This window comes from Hippichthys cyanospilos, chromosome 3 (genome assembly GCF_059441005.1).
Source record: "Hippichthys cyanospilos isolate Australia breed blue-spotted pipefish chromosome 3, RoL_Hcya_1.0, whole genome shotgun sequence".
Classification (NCBI taxonomy): domain Eukaryota; kingdom Metazoa; phylum Chordata; class Actinopteri; order Syngnathiformes; family Syngnathidae; genus Hippichthys; species Hippichthys cyanospilos.
Window position 1 is genome coordinate 4,487,295 of NC_142371.1, and position 21,795 is coordinate 4,509,089.

General features: G+C 38.6%; 3 protein-coding genes across 12 annotated transcripts in view; 1 reads left to right on the forward strand and 2 right to left on the reverse strand.

Moving 5' to 3' along the window:
* The window catches only part of LOC148425546 (uncharacterized), a 27,618-nt gene extending 15,129 nt beyond the window's left edge, over positions 1-12,489 (forward strand). Inside the window, exons 24-33 of one of the 6 annotated variants that reach the window (XM_088411816.1) lie at positions 486-679; positions 876-941; positions 1,030-1,068; positions 1,675-1,737; positions 4,421-4,594; positions 7,609-7,944; positions 8,368-8,490; positions 9,819-9,929; positions 10,013-10,093; positions 10,689-12,489. In XM_088411816.1, the coding sequence (XP_088267942.1) occupies positions 486-679; positions 876-941; positions 1,030-1,068; positions 1,675-1,737; positions 4,421-4,594; positions 7,609-7,944; positions 8,368-8,490; positions 9,819-9,929; positions 10,013-10,093; positions 10,689-10,718 (1,217 nt within the window). In that variant the 3' untranslated portion in view covers positions 10,719-12,489. Of the gene's footprint in view, positions 1-485; positions 680-875; positions 942-1,029; positions 1,069-1,674; positions 1,738-4,420; positions 4,595-6,026; positions 7,368-7,608; positions 7,945-8,367; positions 8,491-9,818; positions 9,930-10,012; positions 10,094-10,688 lie in introns of those variants that run through there. The other 5 variants (XM_088411820.1, XM_088411818.1, XM_088411821.1 and 2 more) reach the window with 5 other exon arrangements.
* Positions 11,788-14,622, reverse strand: LOC148425547 (allograft inflammatory factor 1-like). Its single transcript, XM_088411829.1, has 6 exons — positions 14,560-14,622; positions 14,404-14,465; positions 14,256-14,322; positions 14,140-14,181; positions 13,884-14,049; positions 11,788-13,796 (listed from the first exon to the last, which is right to left on the reverse strand). Exons 1-6 carry the CDS (start codon positions 14,576-14,578, stop codon positions 13,712-13,714), a joined length of 441 nt encoding a protein of 146 aa, XP_088267955.1. The 5' UTR covers positions 14,579-14,622; the 3' UTR covers positions 11,788-13,711.
* A 126-nt stretch (positions 14,623-14,748) lies between these two features.
* Positions 14,749-21,696, reverse strand: LOC148425548 (steroid 21-hydroxylase-like). Of its 5 annotated transcripts, none has more exons than XM_088411827.1 (12): positions 21,492-21,696; positions 21,131-21,253; positions 20,947-21,036; positions 20,667-20,821; positions 20,493-20,588; positions 20,101-20,211; positions 19,926-20,012; positions 19,477-19,548; positions 17,635-17,748; positions 16,215-16,381; positions 15,869-15,972; positions 14,749-15,799 (listed from the first exon to the last, which is right to left on the reverse strand). In XM_088411827.1, the coding sequence occupies exons 1-12, from the start codon at positions 21,607-21,609 to the stop codon at positions 15,543-15,545; spliced, it is 1,494 nt and encodes a 497-aa protein (XP_088267953.1). In that variant the 5' UTR covers positions 21,610-21,696; the 3' UTR covers positions 14,749-15,542. The 5 variants fall into 5 exon arrangements, with proteins under 5 accessions (XP_088267953.1, XP_088267949.1, XP_088267950.1 ...); XM_088411824.1 differs by having other exon boundaries at positions 15,624-15,819; positions 21,492-21,694; XM_088411825.1 differs by having other exon boundaries at positions 15,654-15,799; positions 15,869-15,964; positions 21,492-21,694.
* Between the last annotated feature and the right edge of the window lie 99 nt (positions 21,697-21,795).

The following is a 21,795-nucleotide window of genomic DNA, read 5'->3' on the forward strand; positions in this document are numbered from 1 at the left end:
AGGATTCAAGGTAAGGTAAACGCCATTATGTGTGCTTTTCCTCGAAGCTTGCAATAAAGTACAATGAGAGAATTTGGCAGTGTGGCATTTTGGGCTGGGGCAAAAAGTTGAACTAGTCAGGTAAGTTGACTTTAAAGATAGGTCGGCTCAAAATATCCACCCCAAAAGCTCCACCCGAACCCTGTTTGTGTTTTCTTGACAGACCTTTCTTGCAAACGCACATAATGGTGCAAAGGCACGCACACACACCAATCCATATTAAATTCATTAAAAAACTACTGTATACATTTTGTTTACTTTAGGAGGGTATGAGGGGGAGTGTCGATTATACCATTATTCGATGGAATAATCGATAGGGTAATTTATTTTAAAAAGATTCAATAATGACAGGCCTGGTGGAGTTTGTTTGTTTGCGTGGTTTTTAATAGATTGATTTCCCCATTGATTTCTAATACAAGCTCCCTTTCACTCTGTATTTTGTTTAGTGGTGATCACACAGAGAAGCGCCCGACCTGTCAGTGCTCCAGTCTTCTCCCAAGCTGCTCTGGCAGAAGCTGGAATTCCAATGGCACCCTTCGACCAGCCTCAGACCTCCACTCCAATCAGAACAGCAATCAAAGAGGAAAGGAAGCTCGAGGTCACCTTAGAAGTTGTTGAGCCATCAAAAACCGAGGACAAGGTAATCATTTAATTATGTGTACTTTTAAGTGTTTACTATTTGATAAGTATTCCATTAAAAAACTCCTGCCTCATGAAATTCGTCATGAAATTGCTCAAAAATAGGGATTTTCATAAAAATATTTTCATTAATGGGAAATAAAATTCTGAATGCCAGTTAGAGATTGTCCTCTGAACTAAGTCTTTTGCTGCTGTAGTCAGCAGTATGGAATGACCAGAGAACTGACAGCTCACTGACATTGTCTATCAATGGGGACATTCAGGTTAGTGTCAGACTCCGGCCTCAGAGACATATTTCCATTCAAAAACAAGTGGTAGGTATTGCTAACATGTGTCCCTATCTCCTCACAGTCTGAGGTCACGAGCAGAGAGGTGGTGCAGTTGCGAAAGGTCAGATTCTTAGCCGTGTGTGCCATTTTGCCGTTTCTGCTTACAATTTGCACTGACCAAAACAATAATTTTCATCTTTCTCCCAAATGCATCCATGTAGAAAAACCATATCATGTTCAAGTTATCTTCAGTTAGATAGAATATTCAAGAGTAGATAAAACGTTTGCAAGCCATGTTTACGTACTATGTACTATGTACTTGTACTGTTGCCTCAAGGTTATACACACATTTGTCTTTAACGACATTATTAAACTCCACTGCATGCTGCTGCAACCCCTGAGATGTGTTTGCATGGCTATACTGTGCACTTACTGTAAACCAGGGCATGTTAACCTTTTTTTTTTTCTTTTAAATCTCAATGTCACCACACATGCTTGGTTCTTTATTCAACATAAGACTGGAGGACTTAAATCTGTCGGGATTTGATCATTAGCCTAAGTCCCTTAGCCTCAGAGCTACTTTGCATGTTGACTCTTTGGAGCTCCTTGTCTTTGTTTTTAATTAACACTTCAGTGAGCGTCATGTTACGCATGTCTGACATGTAGCTACCTTCATAGAAAACTGACACCCTGACTCCTCCCTTTTTGTTCTGTTCATTTTTCACAGAAAAGAGCTAAGAAAATTGAGGGTGACTCAATTTATATGAGACATAGCCTTTTAATGTTGGAGGTTTGTATCCCCACTGGAGATGTCACGTCTCTCGCTTTGTTTTCTTGCTCTTGGCGCACTGGCTGCTGTTTCATATCACGCTTGCATTTAGGCTTGTTTTTAAACTCGCATCGGCTTCCAGCACATCTGATTGGCTATTTAGATTACTAAACAAATGTGTGTTTATGCCAATTCTAATCCACCTTTTTCAGGAATGTGCTGCTGAATGCTGAAGACCTCTACCAATAGGGCCGTCTTTCTTGATACTCTTACTCATTGTGCTTGGCAGTCCGTAAAACTACCCTTCTAGTGATGGGCAGCAAGCAAAGCATGATTCACAGGCAGATTTTTTTTTCTCAGTCTGTCTCGCAATAGGATCCAGAAAGACACGACATATTAGAGCAAAGTGTTTTTTAGTTTAACTCAGATTTACGAAGATTATGATTGTAATAAAGATTAAAAGCAGTTAAAAAAAAAAACTACTCTGAAACCTACAGATCCATCTTAAGACATTAAATTTAACATTACCAAAGATAATAACTCAGGATAGGCGATGCGGATAACCGGCCTTATTTCAAAGTGTCGGTACTTGTCAAATATCGGCCCTCTTTTGCTTGTTTTTTCGATTGGGTACATTTTTGTCTTTGTTTAAAAGTTTCTTTCCAAACTGCCTCGCAACATCATGCCTTCAACAGAGCCTGATATGCCTGCACGTTTAGAAAGAAGAGCAGCACCAATCTATTTTCAACATAACACCAACACACTAGAATTGTTAGATTTCTGCACCAACCCAACAGAAATAAATATGCCAGTGGTGTTTACAAGTTGAGAGCTCCTGGTGGTGATTAAAACTCAAAATCAGTAGTTTCTTCTGTCTCCCTTTGTTTACCAGGAGATTGCCCCCTGGTGGCTTGTTAAAAACAAATGCAGATAAGCTGCACTCCACTATAAACCACAGAAATCAAAGCATGAGGTATAAGTAGCTACTTGAAGTCCAAAATTCACGGAAATCTTAAAGGAATATCTATAATAGGGTATATGTGTTTCTTCAATTTGATCTGTCATTGTTATTTGGGAAATGTTATGTTTCAAAAGTCGATACTTATACCTGTACCGGTGACTAAGAGAATTTAGACGTAAGATGTAAGGTTAATCTGTCCTATTCTGTTGATTCATTAATTATTAAGATGTTGAACAAAAAAGCTTTAATTTTCATCTCTTCATTAAAAAATAGAGTTCTGAGGATTTTGAGGATTTGGACAATTTTAGGTGTCTAAATGGTTAATCACTTATCAAAAATAATTATGGATTAGTTGTCCATTAATCAATTCATTATTTCACTGCTAAATCTTTTTTTTAATTTTAAAACATGATATTTTAATTCACAATATGAATCGAAACAGAAAAGTTACCATATTATTACAACATAAATGAAATTGTTTTTAAACACAAGATCCCTGGCATCTTTTCTTGCCTATAAATTTATTATGATAGAAAGTTTTCTACAGTATGTGGTGGAGATTTTCAGAATGAATCGCAGCCTTTCATTAATACAGCGACACTGACATTTTGCTCATTTACATGCTAGGGAACAGCATCTCAGACAAATGCATGAAGATACAAACCAATCGAGCTGCTTGTATATGGATGTCGTTTTCTAACATTCAACAGTGCAGCTGTATATTTATACGTCATCAGCGCTTCACATTGTGCCATTATAAGATATTGTGCTGTGTGAGTAGATGTCTTAATCAATTGGGAACATACAAATGGAAGAAGGTACATCTGCACTGTATGCTGCAGAGTTTTTGTACCCGTGCTGAGATTTACAGTAGATCATTGGGATCTTTCTCTTATGCTTTAGCGCTTTCTTTCGCCGTGCTTTTGCCATCTCATTTGCTAATTTGCTTGAATTGCATGTGCTGCAATTTTACAACTAAAATGATTTTCCTAATTGAATCTTAACTTAGTGTCTTTTAATTTCTAATTAAAAATTAAAAAATATGAAAAATGTTACTTTGTTATATGGCTCTGTTCTTTTATATTTTAAGATTTACAATTGCGGCATTTCACGATTGAGTTGCTATAGGCACCAAACTAGCTCCTTTCTAAAGCTTTGGCTACATTATGTGTGATTGCACATCTAAAGAGATGTTCAATGTTCATTGTTGTTAATGCCGTCTGGTGATCCACCTGTGTCATGACTGCAGTTTTTACTTGTTGATCTGAAGCATGTTTTCCAGATTTTTGCAAGCAATGACCCTAAGCACTTAATTAAGTCTAATTTGAATCTTTGCAATCAAGTCTGTTTGACAAATCAAGGTGAAGGTTGGAATATCTTTGACTGAACAAATGTCGGAACCCTCATTGTACAATGATTCTAAACCAATTGATGAATCATGTAAAAAAAACAAAAAAAAAAAAAAACAATCCAGATTACTCAACACGTTCACTCTGAAGGAACTGAATCACTAACTCTGCTCTTTGCTTATCATTTTTAATCACATCTATACCAAAGGTAAAGAAGTTCTGATTAACAACTCCCCGCCCATCTTTTTCATCCTACCCATATTCCTCAATCTTTTCTTTTACTCCCTTCCACTCATTCTTTCCTCTCTTTTTTATTTTGGCTGACCCTTCTGGGTCATCTCTCTCCATTCACCCTACTGCTCATCTTCTCTTCACCTGGCCTCTCCCTTTGTAGGAGTTTGACAAGCCTCAGGAGGACCTGCTCAGGCATCACGCCAGTATCAGCGAGTTGAAGAGGAACTTCATGGAAGCTGTGCCAGAGCCCAGGCCCAGTGAATGGGACAAGCGTCTGTCCACGCACTCACCATTACGGACTCTGGGAGTCAACGGTCAGCCCAGTGCAGATGGGGTAAGTCTCAGGCATGGAATCACACATCACAGTATGAAATGAAACTAAAAAGTGAAACACCTTCATGAAATGCAGAAAATGTGATGCATATATGCATGTGGCCTACCATCAGATATCAACCATCTCCTCATAGTTTGACAGCTATCAAGGCTGCTGTGTGTTTTTGGAAAGAATCACTCGCGAGTGCTATTATCAGTGTGCAAGTTAGACTTTTTATTTATTTATTTATTTATTTTCCAATTGAGTGAAATGGTATATAATGTCGCTCCTCCAGATTGCTTTTTCGGTTGTTAGATGTTTCATTTGACGGTTTGATCTGCGTGTGCATGTTTGGATTTTATGGCAATGGCATGTAAGATGCAGCACACGCATGATTTGATGAAGAATTGTGGGTGGGCTGGTTGAATAGGGTCTGCATTTATAAATACTCGCTGATGTAATGTGTCTGATGTGGATGAGGCATCTTTGGTGTTCTATCGACATGCTTTATCACACATGCATCAGATGTTTCTGACGTGTCCGCATCGCATGCTGACAGATGTTACGCATGGTCCAACGGGATATGACCCCCTCTCTCCGGTGGATTTGCACGTTCTTGCACACAGTAAAGTTTCCTTCCCTGTGCCCTGTGTCTTCATCATACTCTTTCTGCTTCTGCGACTTGTTTGTTCGCACTCTTTTCTTCCTATGCTGCTTTTACACTTCACTGCTGCTTTCCCCAAGCCTTGTTTGTTCCTGAAGAGAGAAGGTCTGATTCACAGCTGTGCTCAATGTTTTTACTCCTCCAGCCAAAATTGGTAACTCAATCATAACTACAATACATGGTCATTTTGAATTACATCTAGCATAACCGGATTTTAGACATCACACCAATATTGTTTGTCTGATGAATGACGATCGGCTTGCGATATGTTCTAATGTAGATCTCGTTTAGCTATTTGCATAATGTCTGTACTTGAACACAAATCTAATTTGGTGGAGACACGCACTAAGTAAATAATATTACCCATATTGAGTATAAAAATCACAACAAATGTAGACAGATTAGATTACTGCCACCAAAAAAGTGTTATTTAATACATTAAAAAAACACTTGGAAGAAGAAGTCTCTAACTGTACATTCTATAAAATAGAAACACACAGTAAGTTTTTTTTTGTATAGAATAGTAAAGGTGAGGATGACTTTCTGTCTTTTGAAACTTTAGTGAGATATAGTTCATGGAAGTACAAAAAGCAAAAGAGAAAATGCATGTTGAAATGCATGTGCTAGCGGTCCCATGCTTGGAAAAGCATGAGCTGCAAACAGAATCAAACACCTGCCTTTTGGTTACATACATTTCAAATACTACTAACATTTGGCATTTTTGCTCGTTCAATGGCCATCAAAACTCCTCCCTCTCATCTCTCTGCCCTGCTTTCCCACCCCCTTCAGTTTGTCACCCGCCTCCCGCGCGGCCCCCTGCTCGACTTCTACTCCAAACGCAGCTGAGGGGCCGTCTGGACTCTGTGGAAGTCCCACACAGGCGTGAGTGTGACCTGCGGAGACTGAACCCAAATCACCTTTGCCATCTCGCTTTCTCTTCTCCGTCCTTCGCCTTCGCTCTGACATCACCGTTGCGTTGCTCATTTCTCATCTTCTGTTCCACCTGAGAAGGCACACTTTTTTCCCCTCTCCTTCATGGAACGAGACTGCCACCTTTTCCATTTCTAAACACTTTGCTATTTCCCAAACAGACGGATTAGAACTGGAATTGAATCCAACACTCTTTTTACACCTTCTCCGACTTTCTGCTGGACACTTTATCAAATAGATTTTTATTTAGCTTCTTATGTTGCCTCCCCTCTTCTCTTTTACCTACTTTTATTCGCACTGTGAAGCAAAGGGCATTTTATTGAAATCAGGCCTGGTATCCTGAGACATTCATCAAAATCTTTGTCACGGCGTATTATTTCTGTGATGAAAATTCGCAAGGCAGCTATTTTTTTGTTGGTAAAGGCAGTATATTAACTGCATGAGTCCTCATGCATGACCAAAGAAAAAAAAGCATTCCATTTATACATCACACGTTTTGTATTCATGCATTTTGTTCTTTTGTTTTAGTGTGCATTATATCATGTATCAAGGTGTTTATTGAAATGTAATTGGTATACACAAGTTAATGGTCATGTTAGTGAAAGAAAAAAGTTTAAAAAAAATCTCTGTATAATCACAGAACAAAATTGTTTTATAGAATAACATGGCTTTATCATCATAGTAGATCATTGTCTAATGATTGTAAACAACCAAGTGGTAGCGTACGTGTTTTTTTTCTAACTGCCTGTTTTTTGGTGTTATTTAACGTGTATCCTCAAATAGTGGCCTCTAATCTAATACATGCCATGTTTTAATAAATCAGCAGGCTTCTTGAACATAAATATCTCCCTTTGCATTAATGTTTTTTTTTTTAAGATAGGCCGTGAAATACACAGTTTTTTTTACCACCCCAGGGTGGCCATTGTACAATTTCCTGACGACTGGAACACAGTTTGCTCAGGACTCAAGTAATAGTCTATCATGGCTCACTTTGCCAAGGTCACATGACCAGCCTCAGAAAGCAGCAGCAGAGAGAAAAATTCTCAGTTGTCTAATCAACAGACATGAGGTACTCTGCATTTGGGTAACTACAGCTCTCAGGTCACTATTTGAGGAAATAAGGCATACAGAATAGGTTTGATCATCACAATGAATATGGATGGGTTCTTTGTCCCACTAATAATAAAATATGTATCTCAAGCTGTATTGTTTGGTGTCATATCACCTATTAGTCTCTTTGGTTTTTGGAATTTTGTCACAGACTTATACCAGCTACACATCCATGTTTTGTTAGGATGGAGCTTTGCAATGTTGTTCATCTTGCCTTAGCATGTCATACAGTATAAAGACCTTTTGAAAAGGGATGTACAAACTGCAGTACACATGGTGTATTCACATCGTTATCACTTAAACAGATTGGCATTTTTCCTTTTTCTTTTAGAGCTTGCACGTTAGTCCCCTGTGCAGAGGTTCAGAGACCAGGGCTGCACTCGAGGAAATGAGCCTTAGCCATGGTTCCGTGGCTCCCAGAGTTCCTTTTGACAAGTCATGTGATCAGGAAGCACTTGTGGTGATTGGGTCATCCCTGGTACCAAAGTTAGAGATGGAGTTGGTTCAACTGCATCCCTCTCTTGAGCCCAGCAGTAAAAATTTAGATGAGACCCAGAAAGAAGAATGTTCGTGTCCCAGATTTTCGCAGTGCTCTGGGAATGTAGTTGGATCGTCCACTGCTTCCTATTTCAGGAGCGGTGGTCCACAGGTCATACGCAGCTTCCAGGTAGCCTCCTGTCTTCTTCAGGCTTATTCTCTGTCCCTTTACAAACTTTTTTTCTACTTTCAGTGTTTGCCACATTTGTTCTTCACTGTAGCACTGTTGCAAAGACAATGTGTAATGGTTACTAACAATACCGCAGCTGTTGCACACTGGTGCTTGGGGCTCTCAAATATGGTGATGGTGCACATCTAACTTTTACCATCTTGGTTTTTCTGTCTTTTGTTCATTTATGGGACCCTTGCTTCACATTTTCTGATTTCCTATCATAATCACTGGTGATGGAAGTTTTGTAGAAGGGGTTGTTTCATTGTGAATCGACCCATTGTGGGAATAGCCTCAAAAGGCATGCATGGTGTGAGAGGTTTGCTGTGGGCTACAAAGTGTCTGCTTAAACGGCCACTCATGGGGCTATGCTCCCATCCACAGCCGCCTTTGGTGCAGACCCAGACAGTCACCATCACAGCTGTCCCCAACTCCTTAAGCAGTGGCATCTCCACAACAGAAGTCCCTATCGTCCCAACCAAGACTGTCACCTACGAGTCTGCAAAGGTAGGGGCTCCAAAACCGGCCTCGCCCACTTCCGTTCTCAATTAGTCACCTTAAGGAAGATGCAGCAGCAAAGTGTAAGTAGTTCTGCTAGGGAAAAGGCCAGACCAGAGCCCCATATCCTCCCTGGTTGATGCTCATGAAATGATCATTCCCACTGGAATACAATGAATCTGTTTGTTTACCATGTCTGTCACTGTGTGAAAGATAGGTGCCAGCTACATTTAGAAAAATTTCAATTTCATATCCATCACAGCCATGTCCACATTCGTTTTGATGTCAAATGGTCAACAAACTCCGTACTTATTGTCGCCTTCGAAGATACCAAGGCACACATTGTACATTGGAAAAATCTCCACCACACCGCAAAACAAAAATGTCAGAAAGAATGCCATGAAGCAAATGTTCCGAGACACTTTCAAATTCAAATGGTCTCAAAGACATTAACGCTCGTTATCAGGATTCTGAGAAGCATGCTGATGGTGTTGGTTGGAACATCGAAAACAGGCTGGATTGTGGCTCTCGAGGACCAGACCTGGCCACACCTGTTCTTAATTTTTATACATGTTCTGATTTGACCAGCATAATTTTGTTCACCAAATAATTCCATATTTCTTATATGGAATATTTCTTCTTAATTTTGATGACTTCATGAATTAGACTTTACGCTGCTCTTATTGGCTTGGTCGCGATTGGCTTACATTTTCGATTTCATGCCGTATCGGTGATCGGCTGTTAAATCATAATTTGAGGAGCGATCAATAATGCCATTCCGCATCTTATATGCTGTACCAATGTTTTGACGGGCAACATTACACCGTTAATTTACACTTGTATAAATATTCATTTAATAGTGTTTTTGGACTATTTGCTGTAGCATCAGTTCCGTATTTGCAGTATTGGTACTGTAAGTAATTAATTTGCAATATAGTAATTTCATCACAGTAAATTGTTGCATCCATCAGTTCAGTTAACATTACCATGCTCTCTACCGGTCATTGATATTTTAACATGTGCTTTGTCGGTTTTGGGCATGGCAAAGATTTTTAAACCATGGTTAAAAAAAGCTTTATTACATAAGTATTGTATACATATTTTTATCGATAAGCGGTATACAGGTATTTTCTTTAGGTAGACATTTTCTTTTCTTTAGATTTGATCAGTTATTTTTAACTCGCGATTGTGATCGGCACCAAAATTTGTGATCGAGTGAAGTCTAGTATTAATCACATATTGATTAGTATTAATCAAATATTTGGCTGGTTCATTCTCTCTCACTCCTTCTCTCTCTTTCATTTGCTCGCTCAATGTTTTTTGTTTGTCTTTCTCAGGGTGCAGTTGATGGGACAGAAGAGGAGAAAGAAAGCTCAGTGTCCATCTCTCAGACTTCTGAAACCATCAGTGGCACCACTGTCACTACCACCACTACACACATCTCAAAGGTCAGCCACTGATTTTTGATCTGCTCTTCTCTCTTATTTGAATTTTTTAAAACATGCAGCATTTGCCTCATTCTCTGAATCAGATTGTAAAAAGTGGCTCCTCAGAGACCCGGGTGGAGAAAAGAATTGTCATAACTGCCGACAGTGACGTTGACCAGGATAAGGTAGAAATCTTCATTGAACCCATAGAACGGATAAGCATCTTGTCAAAAAGCAAACCATAGAAAGAAAAGAATAGAACGCCTTTATTGTCACGTGTATAGCTGGTATACAATAAAATTGGCAGCGTTGCTCCCATTTGCATATTAAATAAATATGAACTATAAATTGAATAAATATTGCTACATAAAAGAACATAGTTTCACAGAGTGCAATTTGTATAGTAGTGTACTGTTTTCTTGGTATTCAGGGTGTTGATAGCTCTGGAGAAAGTGGTCTTTGACCACCTTTTTGAGCCCAGTAGCGCTGACCTGAAATCAACAGTTTTTTCTCAGACTATATACCTTGCTCTGCACATGAGCAAATGTTATTTACAATTACAATGCAAATGTAGGCTTTTATATGATATATTTTAGGATAATTATACATTTTCATAGTTTCACATAAATACAATGGAACATCCTTATTTTAAGCGGTTATGTACCGAATGTTAGCTTCAAAGAGCTACCAGCTAGCAATGTGAATCTCCAGGGAAGGTACATTTGAATTATTTCTTAATATAATTTGGCCTCCACGTGATTGGAATGTTGTCTCTTTCAGGGAAAAGATGGTGGTGCATCAGCATTGTAACTGGACACCACAAGCAGCTACTCCTCTAAACTGCCCATCTTCCAAATCCCCTGGTCAGAGTGCAGCACTCAACACACACTGATCGACCCATGCACACATATATCCGAATGTGCACCCGGTAGCAGAATCTGCTTCTATTGTGTTTGTTTTCTTTTTCTGTATGGTTTGAGCTGTTCATAGAAATTTAGGGGAGGACTGCAACGTGCTGATCACACCTCACCTACAATGAGTCTGAAAAGCTTCTCACATCCACTTCCATTGTTTTAAAACACTTCATTTCAGTCGTAGCTAATGTTTGCTTTTAAGCACGTTTACTTCCCTTTTTTTTTATTTTTGTTTGTTTGTTTCACAAATGCACTGTTTTTGAGTTAATTTAGAATGTCAGTGTTCATTCCCTTGGATTCACAAGGGATCTCTTTCTTGTTGTTTGTTCATGCGTTAGGAGAAATATTGGATGAAATTATGCACCTCGCGTTGATTCATACATTAAGATAATTCCGTGCCCTAATTTGGACACTCGTTGGGTTTCGCTCAGGAATAGTAACCAAAATTTCCTTCTTTTATGACCAGCCGACAACCTGTAGCCTGCATGTTCTTGTAAAGTCTGAACTTAAACTTGATCTATTTTGAAATATTTCTCTATTTTATAGGTGTAATGCTTTTATAGTGTTTGTACAAATTGAAATACTTAAGTTATTCATATCCCCATTGATTGAAATTGTGCTGTTGACTGACTGACCGTCTTATATGATTTGGTCTTACGTAATTCCTCTTGTGGAATACCACGTCGGTCAGCCCGCCATTCAGTAGCCGTGGTAACATTGTGCTTCCCTCAGCCATGATGACCTCAATACATTTGGTTGATACGTGTTTAAAGCTTTGGTCTGTTTCTCTCAGGTTTTAATAAACTTCACCAGACCACAGACCTCAATCAGAATGTATGAGGAATGTCCGTATAGTTATATCTGTCCCTACTGTCAGTGTACATTCGTGTTCAGCCGTGTGACGTTAATACATTGAAAGAATCTGTTCTCACGAGAATTTCGGAGGAATGCGCACATAAATGGAGGACATTTCAAATGGCTTTCTTTTTATTCATTCATTTTACAATCTTTTTTTTCGTCACCTAAATCTCCGACCCGTTCGCATTCATTGGGAATGCATACTTTTTGTGCGAGCACACTTTCTGGAAAATAGTCAATTGGACTGAATATTGTGTGTAATCGTACAATTTCCAAACTCTGCTAAACTCTGCAGGAACACGTTACGCTTGTGGCTTGTCTCAATAAAGCGTAAGTGGAAGGCGAAGGCAGCTGTCCTGGTCAATGTGGCTTTTTTGTCATAGGAGCACATGTTTTTTTTTTTTTGTGTTTTTTTTTACATGTTCTACTATACAGTAATTTATTTGTAAAGTAGCAACTGTTTCATGTGATTTGATGTACTGTGATGTTTCAAGGAAGAATTGTTTCCATTTAGAGACATCACCAAGTTTATAAAGTTTGTAAAGCCTTTTACTACATAGTCCAAGTAGATGTGCTTTCACTTGCTGTCTATCGTGCTTTTATGTAGAAAATAGAAGCTGTCAAAGACATCTGTCTCTTTTTGACCACGTGTTTCTTAGTCTTGGTCGCAAACTTTGGTAGCTACAACAACAGCAACCTCTCCATAAGAAACTTAGAATATCACATGGGAAAAATAGATTTTAGATGGTGCAAAACAATGTTGCTTTGTGATTCTTCTTTGTCTTTTATTAAAAAATTAAATAAGCATACTTCAGCTCCTTAATGGTGTTTGTACACTTTATACCACCACACAAAGTACTTTGTGTCCCATATGCTGCTTTAGATACTTTAACGCAGTTATTTTTGAGTCTCTACCACATTTTAATTGCGACAAATAATGTATTTTTGTTCACTTGTCTATTCTTTTTCCTCTTTCTTTTTTTTTTTTTTTTTTTACATTTTTGTTTGCTGGCTAAACTTGGGAAACACTGGGTGGAGAGCAACAAATTTTGAAATATCTCTTGAAGATGCAAAACGTCAAGGTGTTTTGGTAATTATGGGCATCTTTGTTCGTCATCAAACTGTAATGTACAGATCCGCACTGCCTGTTTTGACATTTTTACGTGAAATTACTTCATCTAAGTCTTGTACCAAGCACAGGCGAGCATTAGGCTTGATTCGGGAGAATTTGAAGCAACTGTACAGTCGAACGTGAGGCCACTTCAGAAAAGATGATGACAATTCTTTGTATGATGAAACACCAGATGATCCCAGTTCAAACTGAGCAGAGGTTTTATTCAAGCACTTCCTCTTTTCTGTTTAAGAACGTTCCACTGAATATATAAACATATATGATGAACGACCAAACACATTTGTATTCTATTTTAGGAGAACTTCTTTTAAATTTGTTGGGGCTTTTGACAACTTTTCCTCACAAGATTTTTATTATTACTTCAGAGCCAATTTTTTTTCATCACCTTTTGTTTATTGGCGTAAACATACCATACTTATTTGTTTCTAAATATTATAGATATATTTTTTTAAATGGATGGTTTTTTTTTTTAGGGTGGGGGGGTGGGGGCGTTGTGTCCCCATTATCCAAGAATTGCAAGGATCCCCCCTGTGAGAATCCCTTTGTCTGACCATTTAAGGGTTCAGGCATTTCATTCAACCTAAATCCAAGAGATTTTTTTTTAATTGAACATGATTCATACTAGTCACCTAATAGGGTGACATTTGGCTACATAAAACTTTTTTGAATGTTTTCAAATCAAGTCAAAAATTGAAATATTTGAACTTAATTGGATCGTGCCAGGATGATTTTCTTCTCAGCACCGACTAGTTAAACTTTAGACTGACTCAGCAGTGTCTCTTCTGGTTCCTTTTCACCTCCAGACAAGATTAATCAACAAAAATTCATAGATTACTGTGCTGATCTCCAATATTAAGTAGGACCACAAGTATTAGTTCTGACGTTTGGTGAAAGGCCCCTCAGGGTAATTGCGAGAAGGTTTTGGGAGGAGCTGGTCCCTCAGCTCTCTTATCCTCCTTGTTCATGCCTTCGAACATCAGAATCCTGCAATCGAAGATATCACATGTAAATGTAACTAGCAAAGCACTCTATGTAATTTAGGAGGACAAATTGGCCTGCAGATCCACTCACAGTTTCAAAATGGCGTGTCTTTTTCCCAGCATCATATCTAGGAAGTCAGTGTAACTGATTGTGTCTTTGGATGCTCCTCCAACCACTTCTGACATCATCTTTTTCAATTCCAAGTGTGTCTTGGCCAATCCCAGTTTCTCAAGCATCCGCTTTAAACCCATCATGTCTAAAAAAAAAAATAAATAATCATATATATACAAGCAATAGTCATTTCTCAAGGCCTCTAGAATTGTGATTTATGAATCCAACGTTTTACCTATATCCCCTTTGTCGTTTAGATCAAACTCCATGTATTTCTCTGGAGAGTAGGAAATAATTTTTTTTAGGATCCAACTGGCAGTAACATTTGCAATCAGTGAGCTTTAAGATTACGTTTGAACATGTCGAGCTTGGAAGCAAGGTCTTCCACGTCTGCATACTGTTCATCGGACAGAAAAACCTAAGGTAAGAAAATAACACAATTACGCACATTCATTTTTGTTAGCCATGTTGCTGATCTTAAAACATCCAAATGTTTCACCTCATTGATGGTGTTTATTTTCCCTTCTTGCTGTGACTTGAGGAGGCCGTATGCTTTGCCGCCTACCACCAGCAAACAAATGTAAACATTACGCCTCTTTTGGTTTTATTGATTGACAAATTAGACAAATGAAAAATGAATAGTAAAATAACCAACCTTGAACCGTGCTGTCCATTTGTGCTCTGCGGAAGAGAAAGCTAAACGCAGCCTGTTGCTTCTCTAAAGTGAGCTCAAAGAGGAAGTAAACGTCTCTTGGTGTTTAAGCAGCAGTCACTTTTTATGCAAGACTAGTGTTTCACAAGAAGTACAGTTCAGTACACACTTGCATGAAGGGATATCGTGGTGTCATTCATACTTCTAGTAACAACACATAGGATGTTTCTCAAAATAACTTTTTCAAATTACATCATTAGCGGGGATAGACACTTTTTTAACATTTGGTGTGTACAGAATTTCCAAAGATCCTTTAAAAATGTAATACAAGACTTCTCAGTTTACCCAACCCTGGTCTATCATGAAACTGAAACAAACCAGTAAAAAACAGTACATGCAGCGATAACTTAGCATATTCACTATATACTGTTTTTAGCCACAAAAGTCCAAAGGACAGGATGTCTAAAATGGAGGATCTCTCATATATTAATTATACTAAAAACCATTAAAAAAAAAAAAAAAAAAAAAAGCACGCTGCTCATAGTGTTGTAATGTTGCGTTTTTGCCACATAGCGGCAATGTTCTCTTTTAATGTAAAGGTACCCTGAAATAAAAACGTATGTTTTACAAGTCTATATGGAAATGTACCAGTGATGTGTGACCTATTATATCATCATGAATCAAGTGACGGTGTCAATTTGTGTTGAACTAGAGTTACCGATGAATTGATTGCACAGGTACATTTAAAAAGAAGCTTGCACGCTGAAACCAAACCACATGGTTCAAGAGGTTGTTTTTTTAAATATTTTTTTCAATGAAATAAACATTTTCATGAATCAAATTAAAACGGCACTCCAAATAATAGTTACAACACATACATCTGCAAAAAAAAAATCACTTCTGACTTGATATTAAAACATCAGTGACAACACTCAGCAAGTGTGTAATCTTTAGTTTACTATTTACAATTTCAAACTAAACACATTTCAAGACTGGTCATTGTGAACAGGTCGTGGGCGTACAATAACTTTGTATGCCTTGACCTTGAGTACAACACTAGCAACGCCTCTCAGGTCAGGTAGACTGTTAGCATCAGTTGGAATGAAGTGAAAATCTCTCAGCAAATAGGCCGTAAAGAGGAAAAGCTCCATTTTGGCAACCGCTTCCCCCAAGCAGAGACGAGCCCCCCCGCCAAAGGGGATCAGAGCTCTTGGGGAAGCCCCTCCTGCCTCCAGGAAACGTTCTGAAAGGCAGAATGGTGAGCTGTGCTGTTATGAGCGTTATACTGTAACAAAACAAAAATGTGCTGTACCTGGTTTGAAGCTGTATGGCTCAGTCCAGACTGAAGGATCATGATGAGCCCCAAAAAGATTTGGTATGATAACTGTGTTCTTGGGGATGAAAAAACCTGCAATACTACGCAAAGTTCCGCTCACTTTAATGGCGACATAATAGCGTTAAACTACAGTTGTTGTCTTGCAAACAAAAATTATCCTCCAATATCTAATATGAGCTGAACTAAACTCAAACATTAAAAAAAAAAAGAAAACTAAAACCCACTAAAGCCTTATTAAGAGAATCTGAATTAGAAAATGCAGTCAGAATGAAATGGTGAGTGTGGCTTCTCTGTGTTTTTGGACGTGTCCAATTTTGCTGACCTGCTGTCTCTGATGGCTCTGTGTGGTACGGCCAGGGGAGCAACAGGCCTGAGTCGGAGAACTTCGTTGATGAGGGCGCTGAGGACGGGAAGTTTATGCCTCTCGCTGTATTTGGGATAGCGACCCTCTGGTATGGTGCACAGCTCCTCATACACCAGAGTCTGGATCTGATGGGTGCAGGAGAGAGGCAAGTAAGCATATCCATGTGAAAGGTTTGTTGAAAACCTAATTCCAATTAACATGTGGAAACATAAATTGGTTAATTTGCAAAACTGAAAACTTGATTCAAGATGACATTATACACTGATTTGCAAATCATTTCAAGCTATATTAAATGGAATACTCTACAAAGACACAATATTTAATATTCAAACGTTATTTTGTACAGATTTTCCCTCATTTGTATTAACATGCAAAAACACCTGGTTTTATTTTTCTTGGCTGAGCTCATGAGAGATTAACAGTCAAAGGGAAAAAGTGTGCTGTGATCTGATGACTCGAAAAATGACTACTTGGATTGTTAGGGTTAAAGCATCGGTGATAGTATAGGGTGTGTTAGTGCTCACAGCGTGAGTATCCTGCATGTCTGTGAAGGAACCACAAATGCTGATGCTGTGACGAGCTCTGACAAAAAGTTCGGCATGGGTCAACAAATGAAATTTGAGTCATCAATGTCATTCTGCACCGAATCTACATCTACATAAGTCAGTCTTCTCTTCCATTTTGTGCTGGGCAGTAATATTATATAGCATTTTTTACGTTATTATTGTTTTTGTTTTTTGTTTACTTGCTATCTACATTTGTATGATGAAATCATTTGTGAAATGACATTTGATACGAGGAGCTCCGAGGAGGTTAGCTACACACGTACATTAGTTTGATGTACAATATTAAGTAATCCCTTTTTTTTCAAATGCTTCGGCAAAAAATGTAATCTTTTGGTTGCTGGGAGTTTAAAATAAAGACCTTAAAGAGGGTATTTTTGGGTAAATCTCTAAATCAATATTTTTGTCCACATGATCTATATTTGTCATTTAACATTAACTGCCGACTTGTGGAACCCTTTGCCTGCATGTGTCACATATGTTGTCATCCACGCAATGTCTTTTTTAGGGACATTTGTGCTTATTAGAGCAGGACAACGCCAAGCCACATTCTGCATCATTTTATAGCAGTGTAACTTCTTTGTGAATGAGTGAGAGATTAGCCCGTCTGCAATCCACACCTGTCTTCCAGTTAAAATAGGTGGCAAATTATGAAGCTCGAATTTGAACAACAAATAACCTGGACCATCTTTTAAAAGCAGATCAAACTTTCAACCATGAAGCTCCAACAATTGGAATCCTCCATTTCCAAAGGCTGGTTAATTGTTGCTATAAAGAAAAAACTTACTTAACACCAAGGTATTGATGTGAACTACCTCTGGTCGGTGCAAGAGAAAAGCTATTGTCCAGTTAAGCCAGGCCGCGGTGGTCTCTGTGCCTCCAATGAGCAGGTCCACAGTGGCCATGTGAACGTGAGTGTCTGTCAGCAGCTGGTGGCCAACAAAGTAAAGAAATACAATCACATGTATTGCCTTTTTCTGACACTGCTTTGGATTTCATATACACTATACCAGGGGTACCAAACTCATTTTAGCTCAGGGGCCGAATGGAGACAAATCTACATACTCTCAAGGGGGCTGGACAGATAAAATCATGGTACAGTGTTCCCTCACTCTCGCGCGGTTAATGGGGACCGATAACCACTCGCGAAATGTGAAATCTGCACATTTTTATGTATGTGTATGTGGGTACCAGAATTTTTTAAATGTGAAAAGTATTTATAAGTTAGATGTTTGAGACAAAGTTTACTCCAGTACACATATTTACTTAAATTTTAAATTATTAAACCTTATACAGTAAGTGCACTGCTATCCCTTCTCATTTCCATCCCTTGGCTGCAGCCTGGGAACACGAAGGGCCAGAGTTTCCCTCAGAGTAACGGCCCTCAGACATCCAACTAGAGCGGGGCCTGTAGCTGACCAAACATGGGCAGGGCAGGAATTGTAATCCGCTCCTGCCCTCATTGGTTGATGGTCACGCCAGAGACAATCACATGTCTTATAGGAGTACCCGTGAGCTGATTGACAGATTGGCTGGGCAGTCTTGCTCATGAAGCTCACATGAGAATGATGCACAAATGAGTGGCAGAATGAGAGCTGTGAGGATGAAAGAGAGCGTTGAAAATCATTTATCTCGTGCTTTTGTAATACATTTCAAGTTTAAACTCTGCTTGTTATCATGTTTAGTCAGCTACAGGCTCCACTCTAGTTCAATGTCCAAGCGCCATTACTCCAGGGGTAACTTCGGCCGACTACAGCAAGGCTGTACAGGGTTTAATCATTTAAGATTTAATATGTGCACAACAGTAGTTTGATGTCGAAAGAGTGCCCATGGCATGTGCATTTACAGTTAACTCATCTGTTTGGCATGCAGGGAACCTTCATGCTGTGTCTCTGCAATATGACTTTTTTTATTTAAATGAAAAAAAATTTGAAGCACTGAGATAGAAAGACAAAATGCTAGGTTGCAAGGGAGCACTCTATATATTTTTAAAACACTTAGTGTAAATTATAATCAGATTTTTGCTATACATGCCAGCTTGGTCTTAATTACTTACAAATAGTGGCGATCAGCAAGCTATTTTGCTCAAGCCTGGCAACTGGTCTAAGTTGCAGTGCTCATCTGAGCTTTGCTTGTAAAAGTAAGAATTTTTTAGTATTGTTATGTTCGTTGTCAGGGACAAAGAAGACTGTGGAGGGGACTGAGCAGGTCAATTAGTTATCAAGCACGAGCGTTAGTTGCGGCAGATAGCAGCTGGACAAAGCGCTTGTTAAGTGATTTTTCTAATGCATTTCTTTCAGTGAAGTAGGCGATTGGACAGAGCCACACTAAGCGAATCCTTTAACACATGCAAGAGCATTACAGTGTCATGGACAGTGGCCTACTGGGTTTGGTCCTACTCATTTTTTTTTTATGCTTCACAAAATAATCAATTGAGCCATACATTGGACCTCTTTGCTCTATATGCATTTCAACCAAAAAAAAATTAAGCATTTTCATGGCGACTAAGTGATTCTGATAAGGACACCAAAGGCATCTTATAGTGATATTGACCAAACACACAAGACGGTGTCACTGTTCACCTACTTCTGAACTTACCCCTAGCTGTAATAATACTTGATAAGCATACATGCTTGGTTAATAATCCTGATTATTACCACTCCATTCTTGGTGTGAAGCCCCTTGAGGATGTAGCCTGTTATGGTGCCTTCATGTTTGCTGTCTTGTGACTGCACAAGGGACAAAACATGACGACAAGATAAGGATTATTGTTTAGTCAAAGATATTAACAGCATAGGACAAGCATAATAGATACGCATCTCAGTGAAACAAAACAATCACAATTTGAGGTACAATCATCAATGCACTTGCATTTACAGATTTTAACGCAATGGCAAATTTTATTTGTTTTATTTGTTTCACCATACTTTATTTTGCAGAGAAAACTTTTACCAGTGCTCAAATAGAAAATGAAAGAGAATGTTTGTTTTTAATTCTCTTGATTGACGATTCGAACAGACAAATGTGCCCTTCTCCAAACTCCCTCACCACAACTCGGTACCCTCTCAAAACAAACCGCATTGCAGTGACATATGTGGACACTGACCTTGTAGCTGTTGAGGTGTTTGCTAATGATGGTGTCTCTCTTGGTCACCTCTCGCATCAGACGGGAGAAAACAGGGTTGGGTAATTTCTTGGAAAGAACATGAGACATTATCCAAACATTAGATGATTATTATAAAATGTACTGGAATTTTAATGATTATCTCTTTTATACTAACTCTCAGCAAAGGGAAGGAGTCCAGGGCTGAAATCCAACAGGAGCCCCATAGAGCAACAATCTCATTCAGACAGGTATGAAGTTCCTGCAGCTCCGAAGAATTCTTGTCATACTGAAAGAGTTGACCAATTACATAAAGCCTCAAAAATAGAATATTGGACTGTACCTTTCCTCTCAGTGTCGATGCAATTATGCCAAGTGATAATGCCTTGTTTTTTTTATCTGGACCACCAAGAATTGACATTATGAAGTGTCCTTTAATATTCGTTTTACGTTTGTTGTTTGTATAGAAACATTTTTCCTTTTCTAATAATGACTTAGCACAGCTGTCCATTTTAAAAAGCAAATGAATCAGCCTAGTTTGTCCGCACACTTAAAATGACACAAACTCACTTCCTTCCCAAAAGTCAAAGTGGTGATCACATTACTGGCTGCCACTGTGAAATCCTCAGTGAGGTCAGCAGCACCACCTTGATAGGCCTTCAAAACCTGCAAAAGATAGATACAACCATTAATATGTTAATTATGTATCATATCATACGATATTGTGTGTATCACCGTATCTACCTTGCAGAGATGTGCCGCCTGCTTTTCAATAACCTCTTGCAAAGAATGATGACAACATCGCATCAAAGCACCGTGCACCAGGCGTCGATGGGCCCGCCACTCATCGTTATAGTCTCCCAGAGAAATAGAGCGCCCACCAGCAGACACAAAATCTCCTGTGAAGGAAATTTAATTCTCGGTCACTACAACTAAATTTAAACTATCCGTCCATCCATTTTATAGTATATGTCTTGTGGATGTCCCTTGTATCAGCATGATATATTATTGTCATGGAAATTACCTGTGAATGAAATTGGCCTTCCTGCAAAATCAGACCATTTCTTCACCAGAACTTCTCTTATGACCTCACTGCTGTTCAGAACCACTATTTCTAATTAAAAGAAGAGAGAAGAAAATTTGTATGTTTTTAAAACAAACCAAAATGTTCACTTGTGAAAACAAGGAAGCAAAATCTTGGTGAGTACTTGTGTTTCCACATTTAAGTTGATAGATGTCTCCGTAACGCCGTGCTAGATGTGTTAGGTGAATTGGCAGGTGGTCGTAAGTAAACTCTGTCATGTTTCCTATAAGGAAACTGCTTGGAGGGCCTGAAAAGGAGCAAGAAGGGGAAAAAAAGAAAGAAGCTGACTAAAACAGCATATCTTACAGTGATTTATGGGAAATTTATATACTGTCACTCAATGAAAAGCATGTTTCTCAATATTTAATATTACATGTCATTGTTCAAAAAAATGGATACATATTTTTAAGTATAGAGGTTTTTTGATAAAAAGGATGAAATCATGGATGCTTTTTGATTGACTTTAAGTATTAATATGTAATTACCTGGTGGAGTTTTTCCATTGAGGCATTGAGAGTTGTTTCTTGGTGCAGATTTGAAGAAGACTTGCAGGAGTGCGAGCACTAAAATAAAGACGGCAGCTCCAACAGTGAACACCACCATCCCTTTAGAAATCTTGTCTCCTGTGTGATGCTGCTCTTCTTCCCAAAAAAGCTTCTCATCGCACTTTTCGCCCCATTTATAGTGATCCAAAGCACTTCTCTTCATGTGTGTGTGTGTTGGAGATCATATCAAGGGCGTTTAAATATTTTCTTTTGTAACAAAATCTGTTTCCACTTGAAGGACATG

Excerpts from the sequence above, each read along its gene's own strand:
- LOC148425547 (XM_088411829.1), bottom strand. Across the intron at positions 14,050-14,139 it reads AAACGACAAAGGGGATATAG|ACATGATGGGTTTAAAGCGG; the intron begins GTAAAACGTTGG and ends TTTTTTTTTTAG. Across the intron at positions 13,797-13,883 it reads AGACACGCCATTTTGAAACT|GATTCTGATGTTCGAAGGCA; the intron begins GTGAGTGGATCT and ends CTTCGATTGCAG.
- LOC148425548 (XM_088411827.1), bottom strand. The coding sequence starts at position 21,609 with ATGGTGGTGTTCACTGTTGGAGCTGCCGTCTTTATTTTAGTGCTCGCA. Across the intron at positions 20,589-20,666 it reads AGGCGGCACATCTCTGCAAG|GTTTTGAAGGCCTATCAAGG; the intron begins GTAGATACGGTG and ends TATCTTTTGCAG. Across the intron at positions 15,973-16,214 it reads AGAGCCATCAGAGACAGCAG|TATTGCAGGTTTTTTCATCC; the intron begins GTCAGCAAAATT and ends AACTTTGCGTAG.